The sequence below is a fragment of the Trachymyrmex septentrionalis genome, unplaced genomic scaffold (assembly GCF_001594115.1).
Source record: "Trachymyrmex septentrionalis isolate Tsep2-gDNA-1 unplaced genomic scaffold, Tsep1.0 scaffold9, whole genome shotgun sequence".
Taxonomy (NCBI): Eukaryota; Metazoa; Arthropoda; class Insecta; order Hymenoptera; family Formicidae; genus Trachymyrmex; species Trachymyrmex septentrionalis.
Window position 1 is genome coordinate 4,638,600 of NW_017306091.1, and position 13,572 is coordinate 4,652,171.

At 34.9% G+C, this 13,572-nt stretch overlaps 4 protein-coding genes across 8 annotated transcripts in view; 3 read left to right on the forward strand and 1 right to left on the reverse strand.

Annotated features, from left to right (window-relative positions):
- The window catches only part of LOC108755915 (protein SON), a 6,491-nt gene extending 3,857 nt beyond the window's left edge, over positions 1 to 2,634 (reverse strand). Inside the window, exons 1-5 of one of the 3 annotated variants that reach the window (XM_018499329.1) lie at positions 1,977 to 2,631; positions 1,572 to 1,904; positions 750 to 1,074; positions 374 to 619; positions 140 to 291 (exon numbers count right to left, since the gene is read on the reverse strand). In XM_018499329.1, the coding sequence (XP_018354831.1) occupies positions 140 to 291; positions 374 to 619; positions 750 to 1,074; positions 1,572 to 1,904; positions 1,977 to 2,304 (1,384 nt within the window). In that variant the 5' untranslated portion in view covers positions 2,305 to 2,631. Of the gene's footprint in view, positions 1 to 139; positions 292 to 373; positions 620 to 749; positions 1,075 to 1,571; positions 1,905 to 1,976 lie in introns of all 3 variants that reach the window. The other 2 variants (XM_018499330.1, XM_018499331.1) reach the window with 2 other exon arrangements.
- Positions 2,635 to 5,229: 2,595 nt separating this feature from the next.
- LOC108755964 (IWS1-like protein) lies at positions 5,230 to 9,768 on the forward strand. Of its 2 annotated transcripts, XM_018499459.1 has the most exons (8): positions 5,231 to 5,816; positions 6,159 to 6,285; positions 6,364 to 6,915; positions 7,051 to 8,037; positions 8,176 to 8,536; positions 8,615 to 8,904; positions 8,989 to 9,100; positions 9,441 to 9,768. In XM_018499459.1, exons 1-8 carry the CDS (start codon positions 5,804 to 5,806, stop codon positions 9,561 to 9,563), a joined length of 2,565 nt encoding a protein of 854 aa, XP_018354961.1. In that variant the 5' UTR covers positions 5,231 to 5,803; the 3' UTR covers positions 9,564 to 9,768. The 2 variants fall into 2 exon arrangements, with proteins under 2 accessions (XP_018354960.1, XP_018354961.1); XM_018499458.1 differs by having other exon boundaries at positions 5,230 to 5,816; positions 6,364 to 8,037.
- A 634-nt stretch (positions 9,769 to 10,402) lies between these two features.
- Positions 10,403 to 11,735, forward strand: LOC108755965 (60S ribosomal protein L18a). The gene is made up of 3 exons (XM_018499460.1): positions 10,403 to 10,490; positions 10,734 to 10,913; positions 11,330 to 11,735. The coding sequence occupies exons 2-3, from the start codon at positions 10,803 to 10,805 to the stop codon at positions 11,663 to 11,665; spliced, it is 447 nt and encodes a 148-aa protein (XP_018354962.1). The 5' UTR covers positions 10,403 to 10,490; positions 10,734 to 10,802; the 3' UTR covers positions 11,666 to 11,735.
- Positions 11,736 to 12,430: 695 nt separating this feature from the next.
- Positions 12,431 to 13,572, forward strand: part of LOC108755998 (F-box only protein 44-like) — a 2,044-nt gene continuing 902 nt past the window's right edge. Inside the window, exons 1-2 of one of the 2 annotated variants that reach the window (XM_018499520.1) lie at positions 12,431 to 12,544; positions 12,945 to 13,499. In XM_018499520.1, the coding sequence (XP_018355022.1) occupies positions 12,945 to 13,499 (555 nt within the window). In that variant the 5' untranslated portion in view covers positions 12,431 to 12,544. Of the gene's footprint in view, positions 12,545 to 12,885; positions 13,500 to 13,572 lie in introns of those variants that run through there. The other variant, XM_018499521.1, reaches the window with a different exon arrangement.

Sequence of the window (13,572 nt, forward strand, 5' to 3'; positions counted from 1 at the left end):
AATAGATATGTGTATATATATATATATTTTTTTGTATACATATATATATATTCATTCCGAAAAAAAATTATATATATATATATATAATTATATGTATGTATAAAATTATTAATAAAACTAAAGTGAACAAAAAAATTACCTGTAAGTTCATCCACTGTTTTCCCACCAGTTTGTATAGCAGCAATAGCTTTATCTTGTTGAGCTATTGATAGAGTTCCTTGTTTTATCATACTTATAACATTTTTTCTTGCTATTTCTAAAAGTTTCTTCTTGTTAATCTCTATTCTTTCCCTAATAAAAAAATATATTAAGTAAATAAAATTGATATAAAAATATTATTGTACTATTAAATAATTTTTTATGCAATATTAACTTTCTTTCTCTGCTCATACTTCGACCTCGTGTATATTTGTCTTTATTTTCATTGTGGTTTCTATATCTGTATCTTTCTCTGCTTCTGCCAGAGTCTCTTCTTTCACTGCTCCTATTCCTTTCACGCCTTTCTCTGCTCCTGCCCCTCTGTTTTTCTCTCCTGTCACTTCTACTGCTACGTGAGCTATATCGCGTTCGCGATCTTGATCTTCTATCTTGTGAATGACTGTCTTTATCTTTTGTACCTCTGCAATTGAAATTCTTCATTATTATTCTGTAATCATTATCTATAGAAATATTTCCTTCTTCTTTCCTTCCAGATCAATTCTTTAGACTTAAATAATGATTTACTAAAATAATCTAAGATAATTTTAAACCTTTTTCTTTCCTTTTCTTTCAAAACTAATCTAAGATCAGTCTTAGAAGTCGTCGAGCCCTTTGTAGGACTGAACATTTTATTTCTTATTTTATCTCTATTTGGGCTAAACGATGATGATCGATTTCGAGGCGGAGTAGGACTCAGAGTAGGTGTCCTATTATTATTATCATCCTCACTGCTGCTGTCAGACAGCTCACCATCTTCCATTCCTGCAGCTTTCGCCTTTTGCTTATTTTCTATCGCTTTTACTGTTTCATTATAAACAGTACTATTTTTGAGATCTTTTATCAATATTTTTCCTTGAGAAGGCTGCTTTGATTTTTCTGTTCATAGAAGGATATTATTTCTGTGCTTTCTTTCTTTTTATATATATTCTTATAAACATTATTCTTAAACCTAATTTTTCATTGGGTGCTTTCCAAATATTCAATACATTTTAACACAAACGTACACAGGTAGCATTCTAGAGCTTACTAGTAGCCTTAGAACCAAGTGCAGATGTGTAATGTATAGACGATTATGGCAATTGCACCATGTGTACAAAAATGTCTAGTAATTTTATAATTGGAGAGTACCCATTATCTGATTAAACAAATTATTAAATTATCTGGTTAACTTGTGATTAAGCTTCTAACTTGATGTTTCATCCATGACATCATAGATAAAGCCTATTGGATAAAACACAGGTTAAGCCTAACTGTAAGTTAACTAAAAAATAGAAATCTGAATCTTTAATTATATTCATATTATGAATCTTTTAACATTATGTATACATTTAAAAAACAATTTATAAATGTTATCAACAGTAAATAGCACAAACCAAGAAGTTTAGGTATCACTGGCTCATCAAATTCATCATCCTTTTTTGATATAGGTGGTAATTGAGGACTACCAGGATTATTCAAGAGTTTGTCTGTAGTATCTGAATCCTTTAGATCATGAAGATCATCTGGCTTTTCCTCGTCATTCATATTAATTTTTTCTGATACCTCAAGGTATGATTTTGCATCATTATATTTGGTGTCTCCACAATCATTATCATCATCCATCTTTGCTATTTTGGCCTTACTATGACCCAAGTCGGATGACCTGCTAGAAACAGATTCATGTCTTCGCTTGGATTTCTTCTTGTGTTTCTTCTTTTTTTTGATACCTGATCAATATAAACAAAGAATGATCATATCGTAATACAATGCCAACTAATATATAATGCACACATTGTTACCATCTGCATCGCTATTATCCGAGGAATCGTGTTTTGATTTCTTCTTATGTTTTTTCTCTTTATGTTTATGTTTCTTCTTCATCTTCTTCTTCTTCGTTTGAAGTTCATCCGACAAGGCCTTATCGGATTTATCAACATCGCCATTCGACACCTGCTGGACGCTATTTAACGGCGACGCGACGCCGTCGTCCGGTGTGTCAAAGGTACTGAAGAGCTCTGTAAGAATCTCATTAGACGACTTCTCCGGAAGCCCGGGTTCCTGTTTAATCTTCACGCCGTCAACACCGACGGCCGTGATTAGGTTTGCTATGTCAAATAAATCTGTCATCACAGTTATTCGGCTTATATCTGCTTACTTATTTACTCTTATGACCACTTATCACTGCGACCTGCGACCATGCGAAATACATTCCCGCGCAGCCTGCTAAAGTTGCTACTAGTTGACTTGACAAGCGCACTAGCGCACCATCACACACTAGCAGTACTAGCACTGCTAACTGGAATCGTGTTTTGCAGAGAGAAAATTCTGCGAGCACTTCGAGAAACTCGAAATAACCTCACCAACATGTTCGCAAAAATAATCGATCGAGATTAATTTCGAGGTTTCGATCATAGTGGTATTAAAACCATTGTATATTGGTCTGTTTTCTGTTCCTGCACTAGACTGCACTAGCACTCTCTTTCTCACTTTCAACAAATATCAAACTGTAGCGGATTGCTACCTATAATAAATGTAAGTAATGGGGAAAACTTAGATTCACAAGTAATGACGTTTGTTTTTTATAACATACAATATCTCATCGCGACAAAGTAACTCGATGCCTCTCTGTGTCTCAACCGTTCAAGAATCCAAAGAAGAGCATATCTAGATGGGAAATTCGGTATCGCGTTCATGAAAGCGCGCCATCTGGTCGCGGAGTGTGTGAGTCTAAACGAATATAAGGCATGATTGAAGTATAACTGAAAGAGTGTGAGATGTGTGTGTGTGTGTGTGTGTGTGTGTGTGTGGAAGTGTGAATGTATCTCCACAAAACATATATACTTATCTCACTTCAAGTTCCAAAAGTGTACACTAGTTCAGCCACAGAAAAAAACAGACCTGTACACTGAAATGAACATCTCCGCTGTGAAACATAGAAAATTGTCGCACCAATTGATCAGCGCCATTTTAATTTGGTTAATATAAGAGCGAATCAGAAGCTTTCAGGTGCTCATGCGCACTTACGTTTAATGGCCATTCTACAATAAGTCTTTAATCATAAATCAGAGTTTAGTTGAAAATTGATGACTGATGATTGGTCAATTTCCAGCTTCTAACTTCTAATTTATGGCCATAAGCAGGGAGCACAGACTCCTGCATAACGCATAAAATATGAAGAATAAGAAAATCAACCAATCAGAGCAGGTCCTTTATTTCAAGAAAAAGAAAGAAATAAAAGACTTTTATTGGCTTATTTTCTTATGTACTCGTATTATGCGTTATGTAAGAGCCTGTGTTACTCACTTTAGTGTTCTTTAGCGAGACGCATATGTTAGCAAGATCATTGTGTGTGGGATTATATTTAAAAGATTAATTTAAGGGCCATTTTACACAAACTTGCATAGCCGAATAAACATATGTATAAAAAAAATCATACAATCGTATTTTATGTTTGTCTTTATGATAGAAATGTGATTGGGTAATTTTCTTTATGCATATGGTTATGCGGTTATACAAGTTTGTGTGGAATGGCCTAAAAAATTATAAAATCGCGTGATTGTAAAATGTACGAACATCAACATAAAGTGCTGTGTGCCTGAATATGAGCAGAGAAGTAAAAAGGGTATTTCATTTTATAGGCAAGAATTTTTGTATTAAATGTATCGATTTCTGCACATATGTGATAATGATATAAAAAGTGTTATTAATGTTATTTTATTGAATATATTAATAAAATTGAAGTGACATTATTTTTATTTACATATACTATTCATGTCCATATAGATTTTCATATATATCGATCATGTATATCATGTATATCGATCGATACATCGATCGCAGCGCAAACGCTTCTGATTCTTTCAAATAAAGTGCAGCCACATTAGAAGGAATAAGGAATTAGAAATAAGAAATAAGGCTTTCAACCTATCAGATATTGGATACACTGGAATACACGATTTCTGATAGGTTGGAATCTTTATTCCTTATTCCTAATTCTTTATTCCTTCTATTGTGGCCGCACCAATATCGTTCCAACTAAAATGATGGCTGATCAATTGTAGTCACGAATTTTTCTCGATGCCCATTCCAGTGTATAGTTTAGTGATTCATGGTGCTAGAAGTTTGTTTGAGTTCTTGGATCTAGAAATGTGTAACCAATCAACATGTAATTTTTATAGGAAAACGGCAGGTTGATTGGTTTTCGGATCGAGATTTCGGACAGAAGATTTATTCTTTTTAAAATAAAAAATAACCTAAGTTAATTTGGAATACATTCTTAATAAATCTAGTGACTTTAAATTCGACATGATGTATTCATAATAATAGTAAAAAAAGTAATAAATAAGTAATTATTTACTATAAATAAGTAATTTCAAATGCAAGAGCTCACTGTGTTTTACTATCACAGCAGACATATTGAAACAAAATCTGTCAAAAAATGGCGGAAAAAGGTCCAATTCTGAGTATCAATGGGTGCATCCAAAAGCATGAGAGCTTAATGAGCTCTTTTATCTGTTTGGTCTACATTTTTAAATCTAATGAAATATGCCAATCAAATGCAAGAGCTCACTGAGCGCTCATTGAGCAATAGTGCTTCTGGATGCACCTAATCATGAAACTTTATTCTTAAGATGAAAAGTAAAAAGTGAAAAATTTCACTTACATTCTAGGGATAAAGTTTTATGATTGATATTCTGAGGTCGGCATCTCATGAAGTGGAAATTTACAGCAGAATGGAACAACGTGACCAATCACAATCGCAGAAAAGAAAGCAGAGCAATGACTGCAGAGTTGTAATTGGTCGCGCTGTTCCGTTCCGCTCCGTAAAATGTCAGTTTGATTGGCTGCAGCAGATAAACATGTGCAAGAACACACCATAAGTCTGTTCGTTTTGACTGCACTTTGCACCAGTTCATCCTTCTTTCTCTTCTTTCTTCCTGAAGAAAAAAGGAAGAAAGTTGAACTAGTGCAAGGTTCAATTAAAAAGAACAGGCCTCATGTCTACTTGCATCATGAGGGGTGCGTCTTGTGACTACTTGACTAATGTTGATTAAAGTAGCGGTTCACGACTTGTTCATTTATTAAAGTTTTTGATAAACGAGATAATTTTATATAAGTGGATTTAGTGTTTTATCGCATGGTTCTATTCTCTTTAAAGACTATAGAGGATCGAAAAACCAATTATTAAAAAAAAGAAGAGAATTTAGTGCTAACACTTATGATTGATATTAATTAACAAAATAGAGCTTTAATTATGGAAGAGTGATACTTCATCATTAAAGTATCTCACAATACAGAGAATTGAGAGAATTGAGAAACTAAAAATGTATAATTGAAAACTTGATAGTTTCTATCAGTTTCTATTGACTGGAGATCTTATAGTTGGTTATGTTACTTGTTTGAAAAAAAGAGACTGCTACTAAACCAACATAGGAACTGATAGGAAACTTCTCTTCGATACTTATATGAAAAGAAGTGGCACGTCTGTGAAAAATATACGATTTTAAACTATTATTAAAGATATAAAAGAACATAACGATTATGTTTAGTAACTAGTTGGCGTAAAATTTTTATTAATTTATCGTGACAAGAGGCCATATTTTTTACCACATTAAACATAAATGCCATGGGTTTTGAAGGTAAGGATAGTTATTTATATTATTGCTTTATTGAAATCCAAACTTTGTTCAAGACATTTTATTATCTGAATAAAAAAATTTATATTTTATTGTCTGTAAAAAAAAATTTATACAATGATGTATAAAACATGATGTTTTAAGGTACATAGGTACATTTTTATAACATATAATAGTTTAAAGACCACAAGAATATTTAAATATAATTTAATAATATAATAACATATATACATGTAATATCTGTATTTGTTTATTATTTTATCTAATTATATATTATCTTCTTTTTAGAGATTTTATAAAAAGAACCACATATCATACGTGAACTGTTTTCTTTTTCTTTTTAAGACGAAAGAAGTGATTCAGATGAAGAACATGATAAATCCAGAAGTAATACTCCGGATTCGCAGAAATCAGGTAGCAATGCAGCAAGAAACCGATCACATTCTACTAGTCCAAAATCTTCACCTGCTAGGTATCTAATATTCATATTTCACTTGCTTAATTATCTCTATATTTTTTAAAATTAGAATAAACATTCTTTTGTTTTTAGATCAAATCAATCGTCTCCGATGCGAAATGGATCACCAGCTTCTGCTCGTTCCAATGCAAGTTCTAGAAAGTCTTATTCTAGATCATCATCCAGATCACCTTCACCGACTGGATCCATCTCGCCAATGAATAACAAAAGAAGTACATCTAGATCACGTTCTAAATCCCATTCTCCAGAACATACAGAGGCAAGTGCAAGAGATGGCTCACAATCACCGGCGCATTCACCACGCTCTATTAAATCTGGTTCGAGATCTCGAAGCTCCTCTCACTCTTCGTCTAAAAGTTCACATGCATCAAGAAATAATTCACGTTCCAGATCAAGATCAAATTCTCCAAAGTCAAATAATAGTCCATCTAAATGTATATCTTCGAAGGCAAATTTTCAATCTTCTAAATCTCCTTCACCGCGGGCAATTTCTAAATCGCGATCTCGTTCGAGATCTCTTTCTCGATCCCGTTCTGGCTCTCCAAAAACATCGGTACATTCACGCTCCCGATCAGGAACTCCCAAGTCTTTCCAATCAAGATCCAGATCAAGATCAAGATCAAGGTCAGGATCAGCAAATCCCAAACAAGTCAAAGCTGATTCAAGATCAAGATCAAGATCTCTATCTGGATCCAAGAAAGGTTCTCGTTCGCCTTCAGTATCGCCAAATCGATCTCCAGTGGCAGAGAGGCAATCAAGATCAAGATCAAGGTCAAGGTCAAAATCACATTCTGTGAATAGTTCTAGAAAAGGTTCTCCAGATTTAGGGAAAAGCCCTGGATTTAGATCTCGTTCCAATTCGGCAGATAGAAAGTCTAAGTCAAGATCTGTATCAAGATCCGGATCTAGGAAACAATCAAAATCACCCTCGCGAGAACGGGCTTTGTCACGTTCAAAATCCAAATCGAAATCTAGATCCTTGTCGAGTTCAAGAAAAGGCTCACATTCACGATCGCGATCAAGATCGCAAAAATCTGGATCTAGAGGAAAGTCAAGGTCTGTATCGGGTTCACGTAAAGGTTCTGTATCTCCTGTACATTCAAGAAAGAATTCTCGCTCAAGGTCCAGATCCAGCTCGCGATCCAGTAAATCTAAATCAAGATCCCGTTCTGTTTCAAGAGCTTCACGATCGAGATCTCGTTCTGGATCCAGAAAATCGGTATCGAGGTCGAGATCGCGATCTCGTTCAAGGTCAAAATCTGGCTCGAGGTCGCGTTCAGGCTCACGTTCAAGATCAAGATCAAGATCGAAATCAAGATCCAGGTCGAGATCAAAGTTACGCTCACGATCAAGATCGAGATCACATTCTAGATCGAGATCAAGGTCTGGCTCAAGCGCCAGATCTAGACATTCATCACGTTCTAAATCTAGATCAAGATCTAGATCCATCTCCGGATCTAGAAAATCCAGAAGTCCTAGCAGAGATTCAGATAAAATAATTAGAAAACGAAATAGAGCATTATCAGATTCTGAAGAAGAGACTGATGAAGCTAAAGCAAAGAAACTAATGAAAAATGATTTGTCCGATTCCGAGCATGAAGATGGGAACGAAAGAAAAAAGGATGACGAGATGCATCAAGAGAAGGAAGGTGAAAATGAAGAAAATAAGCAATTAGAAGTATCAATTGTTCATGATCAACAGGATAACGAAGATTCCGATGATGGAATTATTACTGGTAGTGGAATGTAAGAATATATTTAACTGCAAGATCTAAAAATAATATAAAAGTATAAAGTGGAATATATATAGGAATTAAAATTAAAAAATGCGTAAAACTTCAAAAATAAAATTTAGTAAAACAAACACGTATCTAATATTTTCAGGGACGATTTGCTGTCCGATTTTGACCGCATGTTAGCACGAAAAAAAGAGGAACAATCTCGTAGACGTAAACGAAAGGACATTACTATCATTAATGATAACGATGATATTATAGCACAGTTGTTATCGGACATGAAAATCGCAGCTGAAGAAGACAGAAAGTTGAATCATCAAAATAAACCTGCTACAAATAAGATTGCCATGTTGTCGAAAGTATTGTCGCAGCTGAAAAAGCATGATCTACAATTAGCTTTCTTAGAACACAACGTCCTGTCTGTCCTTACTGACTGGTTAGCACCGATGCCTGATCGTTCGTTGCCATCTCTTAAAATCAGAGACAATCTTCTAAAATTGTTATGGGAGGTAAGATCATAAGATAAGTCCATTCGATAAAAAGAAACATGTTTATATTATTTTATTTATTTATTACATCATTTATAGTTTCCAAAAATTGACCAATCTTCGTTGAAGCAATCCGGTATTGGAAAAGCTGTGATGTATCTTTATAAACACCCAAAAGAAACGAAAGAGAACAAGGAACGCGCTGGAAAGTTGATCAATGAGTGGGCCCGACCTATTTTTAATTTATCGGCGGACTTCAAGGCGCTTTCGAAAGAAGAAAGGATGCAGAGAGACTTGGAGCAGACACCTCAAAAGAGAAGAAAAATTGAGGATGGAGGATCCTCTCAAAAATCGCAAGATATTAATAAGGCTTTGAAAGGAGATTCCAAGTACAGTCATTGATAATATAATCGTTAATAATTGATGTTAATTGTTATACTTTCATTGCATTGAACTCTTTCTATATCTTATAGACCATTGAGACCGGGAGATCCTGGATGGGTGGGAAGGGCTAGAGTTCCTAGGCCATCTAATAAAGATTATGTCATACGACCTGACTGGAAATCAGATATTGATATTAGTAGGGTAGGTATTTGGTATAACTTATTATATATAGAGTTGGAATAAAAATAAAAATTTCTTTTCATAGAGATAATAGACATAATTGCTATATATGTTCAATTATTTATGATTATTTTAAATTTTACTTATAAATGAAATTTTGCATTTAAATTTTAGATAAAATTGTTCACTTCTAAATTTCTAATTCAACTTAATGTTCAATGTTTATGGTGTTCTTCTCCTCAATATCTTGCTTCATAACATTTGAAGATTTTTGACTGTATAAAATGTATTTTGGCTATATAAATTATATGCCATTATAATTCTTTATACACAATTGTAATGGTTTCGATAATCTGTGCAGAGCACCAAGAAACAAATGAGCCGATTTGAGAGACACATGAAGAACTACATGGACAGTAAACGTATGAAATCGGCAAGAAGAGCAGTAGATATATCTATAGAAGGTCGTAAAATGTCTTTGTAATACCGTGATTTTTATGCTTTATACAAGATTGGAATAAATCTGGCAATGTCTTCTGATGCACAGGAAAAGTTTGATTTAGTTCTCGCGTAAATTTCGGGTAAATTAAAGATAAATTGCAAAACACAAAATTGCTTATTCTGTTTCTAACAATTGGTATTACATGTTTATTTGCAGATGAAAAAAAGAAGTAGTAGTTTTATTTTAAGATAAGCTGATAGTAAAGGAAAGAATGCAATTTCGTTTGAAAATACAAAAAATAATTACATTTAAAATATATATTTTAATCAGATTGTTCCAATCAACTTTGACTAAAAAATCTAAGAATATTGTTTAGATAGATTAAGCTTCGATAATGTATTGTTTATAGCGTGTATAAATAGAATTAAATAAAGATGCATGTTTGAATTTGTGTACATTTTGTTTCGTATTTAGCTGATTGAATTAAACATTTCAAATATAAGCAATTTGAAGAGATGTTTTATGTATATACACATATATATATATACACAAAATATTTTACGGATTAAAAACAAATAGAATTTATGATCTGTTTGTATAAAACGTATTTCATTTATAAGATGGATCGACTTATGTTATGGAAAATTTTCAAGATTGATGATGAAATAACATACTTCCTAGAAATATCAGTTTATGTCAGAATATTAATAATATTTGTTGAAATTTTGTGTGTGTGTGTGTGTGTGTGTGTGTGTGTGTGTGTGTGTGTGTGTGATATACATATATAAAAAATTATAATTTACAAATAAAAATATAACTTTCTTTCCGTTCTCTCTTTCAATTGGTCTTTCAAAAAGCTAAATTAAATGGCCGCAGTAAAATTTCCGTGCAAGATGGTGGCAGTCCCTTTCCGGTTTATCGTTAAACTGATTGAACGTGTCACGCGATACTATGAAAGCAAAGGGTGAAGTAAGTAATTTTTACAAATTTTCCTTGAGAAATAACCGAGATCAATATTAAAAGCTATTTTTTTTTATCCCAAGTATTAATTAGTCACTTGGAATTGACTCGAAAATGTTAAACGGAGCTTTACATCGTGATAAACGGCGTGATCTAACCTATAACTGCCCACACCAATGCATGCTCGCATAAAATCCGATACTAATTTATGATAAATTCGAATGAAATGATCATCTCTCCTTTTTTTTCCAGCTGAAAGAATTCTAGGTGATAGGGCGCAAGCTCCCCACCGAGAAGGAGAAGACTACGCCGCTGTACAAAATGAGGATATTCGCGCCGGATGCTATAGTAGCTAAGTCCAGGTTTTGGTACTTCTTGCGCCAGTTGAAGAAGTTTAAAAAGTCCACCGGTGAGATCGTGTCTCTTAAACAGGTACTCTCATCTCACAATATGTATATATATATAAATTATCGCAACTGCTTTGTCTTATTAGATGTGTTCTTTGTAACTGCTGTGTTTTGTACTTGTTGCATTTGAAATAAAATGCCTACACAGATGTTGGAAAAGAGAAAGGAAAACGTGATAAATATAGAGTTTAATGTAGACTACAGATTATAATTAAAAATTGTTAATGTTCTTTTTTACCAGTAAAGATCAACTTAAATCTCGGTTTAATTTACTCTATCCTTTTTTAATTTTTGGAACTAGAGAAAGATAAAGAGTAATTTAATTAGAGTTAATTTACATTGACATTGATAAAAACGGATATAAGAAACTAAATATCTCATTGTGTTTATTTATATTGGATAACTTTATATATGTTGATAATATAAAATTGAATCTTTTAGATCCCAGAGAAAACTCCAATGAAAATTAAGAACTTTGGAATATGGCTGAGGTACGATTCCCGATCTGGTACACATAACATGTACAGGGAGTATAGGGACCTCTCCGTCAGTGGAGCAGTAACGCAATGCTATAGGGACATGGGTGCCCGTCATCGTGCACGCGCTCACTCCATACAGATAATCAAGGTGGAGGTTGTGAAGGCTGCAAACTGCCGCAGGCCCCAAGTGAAGCAGTTCCACGACTCCAAGATCAAGTTCCCGTTGCCTAAGCGAATTCAGCACAGAAATCGTATGCCGCTGTTCAGCGTCCGGAAGCCGCGCACCTATTTCCTTTAAACGACACGGTGTTTTTGTACTGCGACGCTATACTACTCTGCAGAAAATAAAGGGAAAATATTCAACATAATTGCACGTAATTGTACAATTTCCTCTTCTTCGCCCTTTTGTCACCGTTTTGAGAGCGGCATGAAATACAGAGCTCGAAATGTTTTGGTTGTTTAGGAATAGAGACTGTTTAGCTTAGAGGACAGTTGTGTTTCGTTGCTTGTAGAGACCCTGGATGTATTCCGTTTCACGCATGATTTATCATTTTATCCTTTAATGTGAATTGTTCAGTGAACAAGGATAAAATGATACATGATGAGCACTATAGTTTGGAACGAGCCAATTTCGAGGAGTCCCAATTTCTAGATAATGACATCCTAATAAAGTAAAGATTGTATTATTTTCTTTATCAGGAATTTGATTGGCTAATGTTTTATCCATCGCAAGCAGGAACGAATAAAAAAAAGACAAGTATTTGTTTGCTTTCCTTTCCTTCATCAAGTTACAATTTTAATATACATATAAAAGGCATGCTCCAATATAGAGCTCTCTGTGTGAAGCACATGTAATGTTGAATGCAACAAGGATAAAAGGATACATGATGTGCAATACGCTCTTCACGGGATATGTCCATCAAATTATTAAGGAGCGGACTTCTTTCGTTGATCATTTCGAAACGGGAAACGAGCATAGATAATAATGGAAGTCACGTGTCAAAAGAGCGGAACTCGTGAGATTCGCGCCTAGGACTGTGCGAATTCCGACTTCACATTCCGTCTTCCGTTACGACTCAAAACTAAGCCTATTATTGATTTACGCCACCTCTCGCGTACGAGCACGAAGGTGTCCTGACAAACTGTGACAAGCTTTGGAGAGAGCACGCGACAAGTCGTAAGTAATTGCGTTTGCAAAGTCATTTGCGTCACTTTGGACGTTTCGTTAATTTCGTCCCGTTAACTGTTTGATTCGAGCATTCGAGTGACACGACTGACACGGCGGGCGATTTTTCTCACGACGTCGCGGAAAATGTCGCGTGTTTTTATCGAGCGTAGTGCCAAATGTTCAATATTGCGTACTCGAAGGCGTGTACCTTTGCGTGATGATGCGTAAGAAAAGTTTGCGGAAATTCAGACGCGACGATGACGAAACGCTTCCTCAAGTCCGAGATCGCCTCGATAACCGCTCTTGACATTGAAGCAACATTGTCGGCGACATTGTAAACACAGACATTGTAAATACAGTCAGTACTGTCAGTGCATCACGTTGTAACGTGTCAAGTGTGTGTTAACAGATGATGGGACAGTTCAATACTATTCCTTCAAGTCCTCGCGTGATGTTCGATGAAGAGGGCGACAATGGCTTGGTGCTCTGTGATAAGTACCTGCCGGTCGAAATTCTGATAGAGATCTTTTGCTATGCCGACTGCAAGACTCTGATGAATTGCCAGTTGGTGTGTAAACGCTGGAAGATGTTGATGAATTACGCCTGGCATAAAAAGACCGAGCAGACGCTAGCCAAACCGTTTCCATGGAGCGACAAAATCCCCTGGTCCGTATTCTATTTCGCATGCACTAAGAAGCCATATGAGAGGAACTTGCTGAGAAATCATTCCGGTGCAGAAGGCATGCTTCATTGGGACTTGGGTTCGAATGGCGGTGATCACTGGAGGATTGAGGAGCCTCCTGTTGGCGTACCAGAACTGCCGCAAACCGAACTAATGTTTAAAGATAGACAAATCTGTTTCACGACGTCCTATCAACGTTGTTCCAAAATGCAAGATATCTATCTGACAAATGAAGGGATTCATCCATATATCCTGGATACTTATCAACCACCTATAATGGTATCATCAAGTTTTATGTGATGAAAATTATATATATATAAACACACACACACACACACACTATATATATATATAT

Excerpts from the sequence above, each read along its gene's own strand:
- LOC108755965 (XM_018499460.1), top strand. The coding sequence starts at position 10,803 with ATGAGGATATTCGCGCCGGATGCTATAGTAGCTAAGTCCAGGTTTTGG. Across the intron at positions 10,914-11,329 it reads AGATCGTGTCTCTTAAACAG|ATCCCAGAGAAAACTCCAAT; the intron begins GTACTCTCATCT and ends TGAATCTTTTAG.
- LOC108755964 (XM_018499458.1), top strand. Across the intron at positions 6,286-6,363 it reads CCAAAATCTTCACCTGCTAG|ATCAAATCAATCGTCTCCGA; the intron begins GTATCTAATATT and ends TTTTGTTTTTAG. Across the intron at positions 8,537-8,614 it reads TTCTAAAATTGTTATGGGAG|TTTCCAAAAATTGACCAATC; the intron begins GTAAGATCATAA and ends CATCATTTATAG.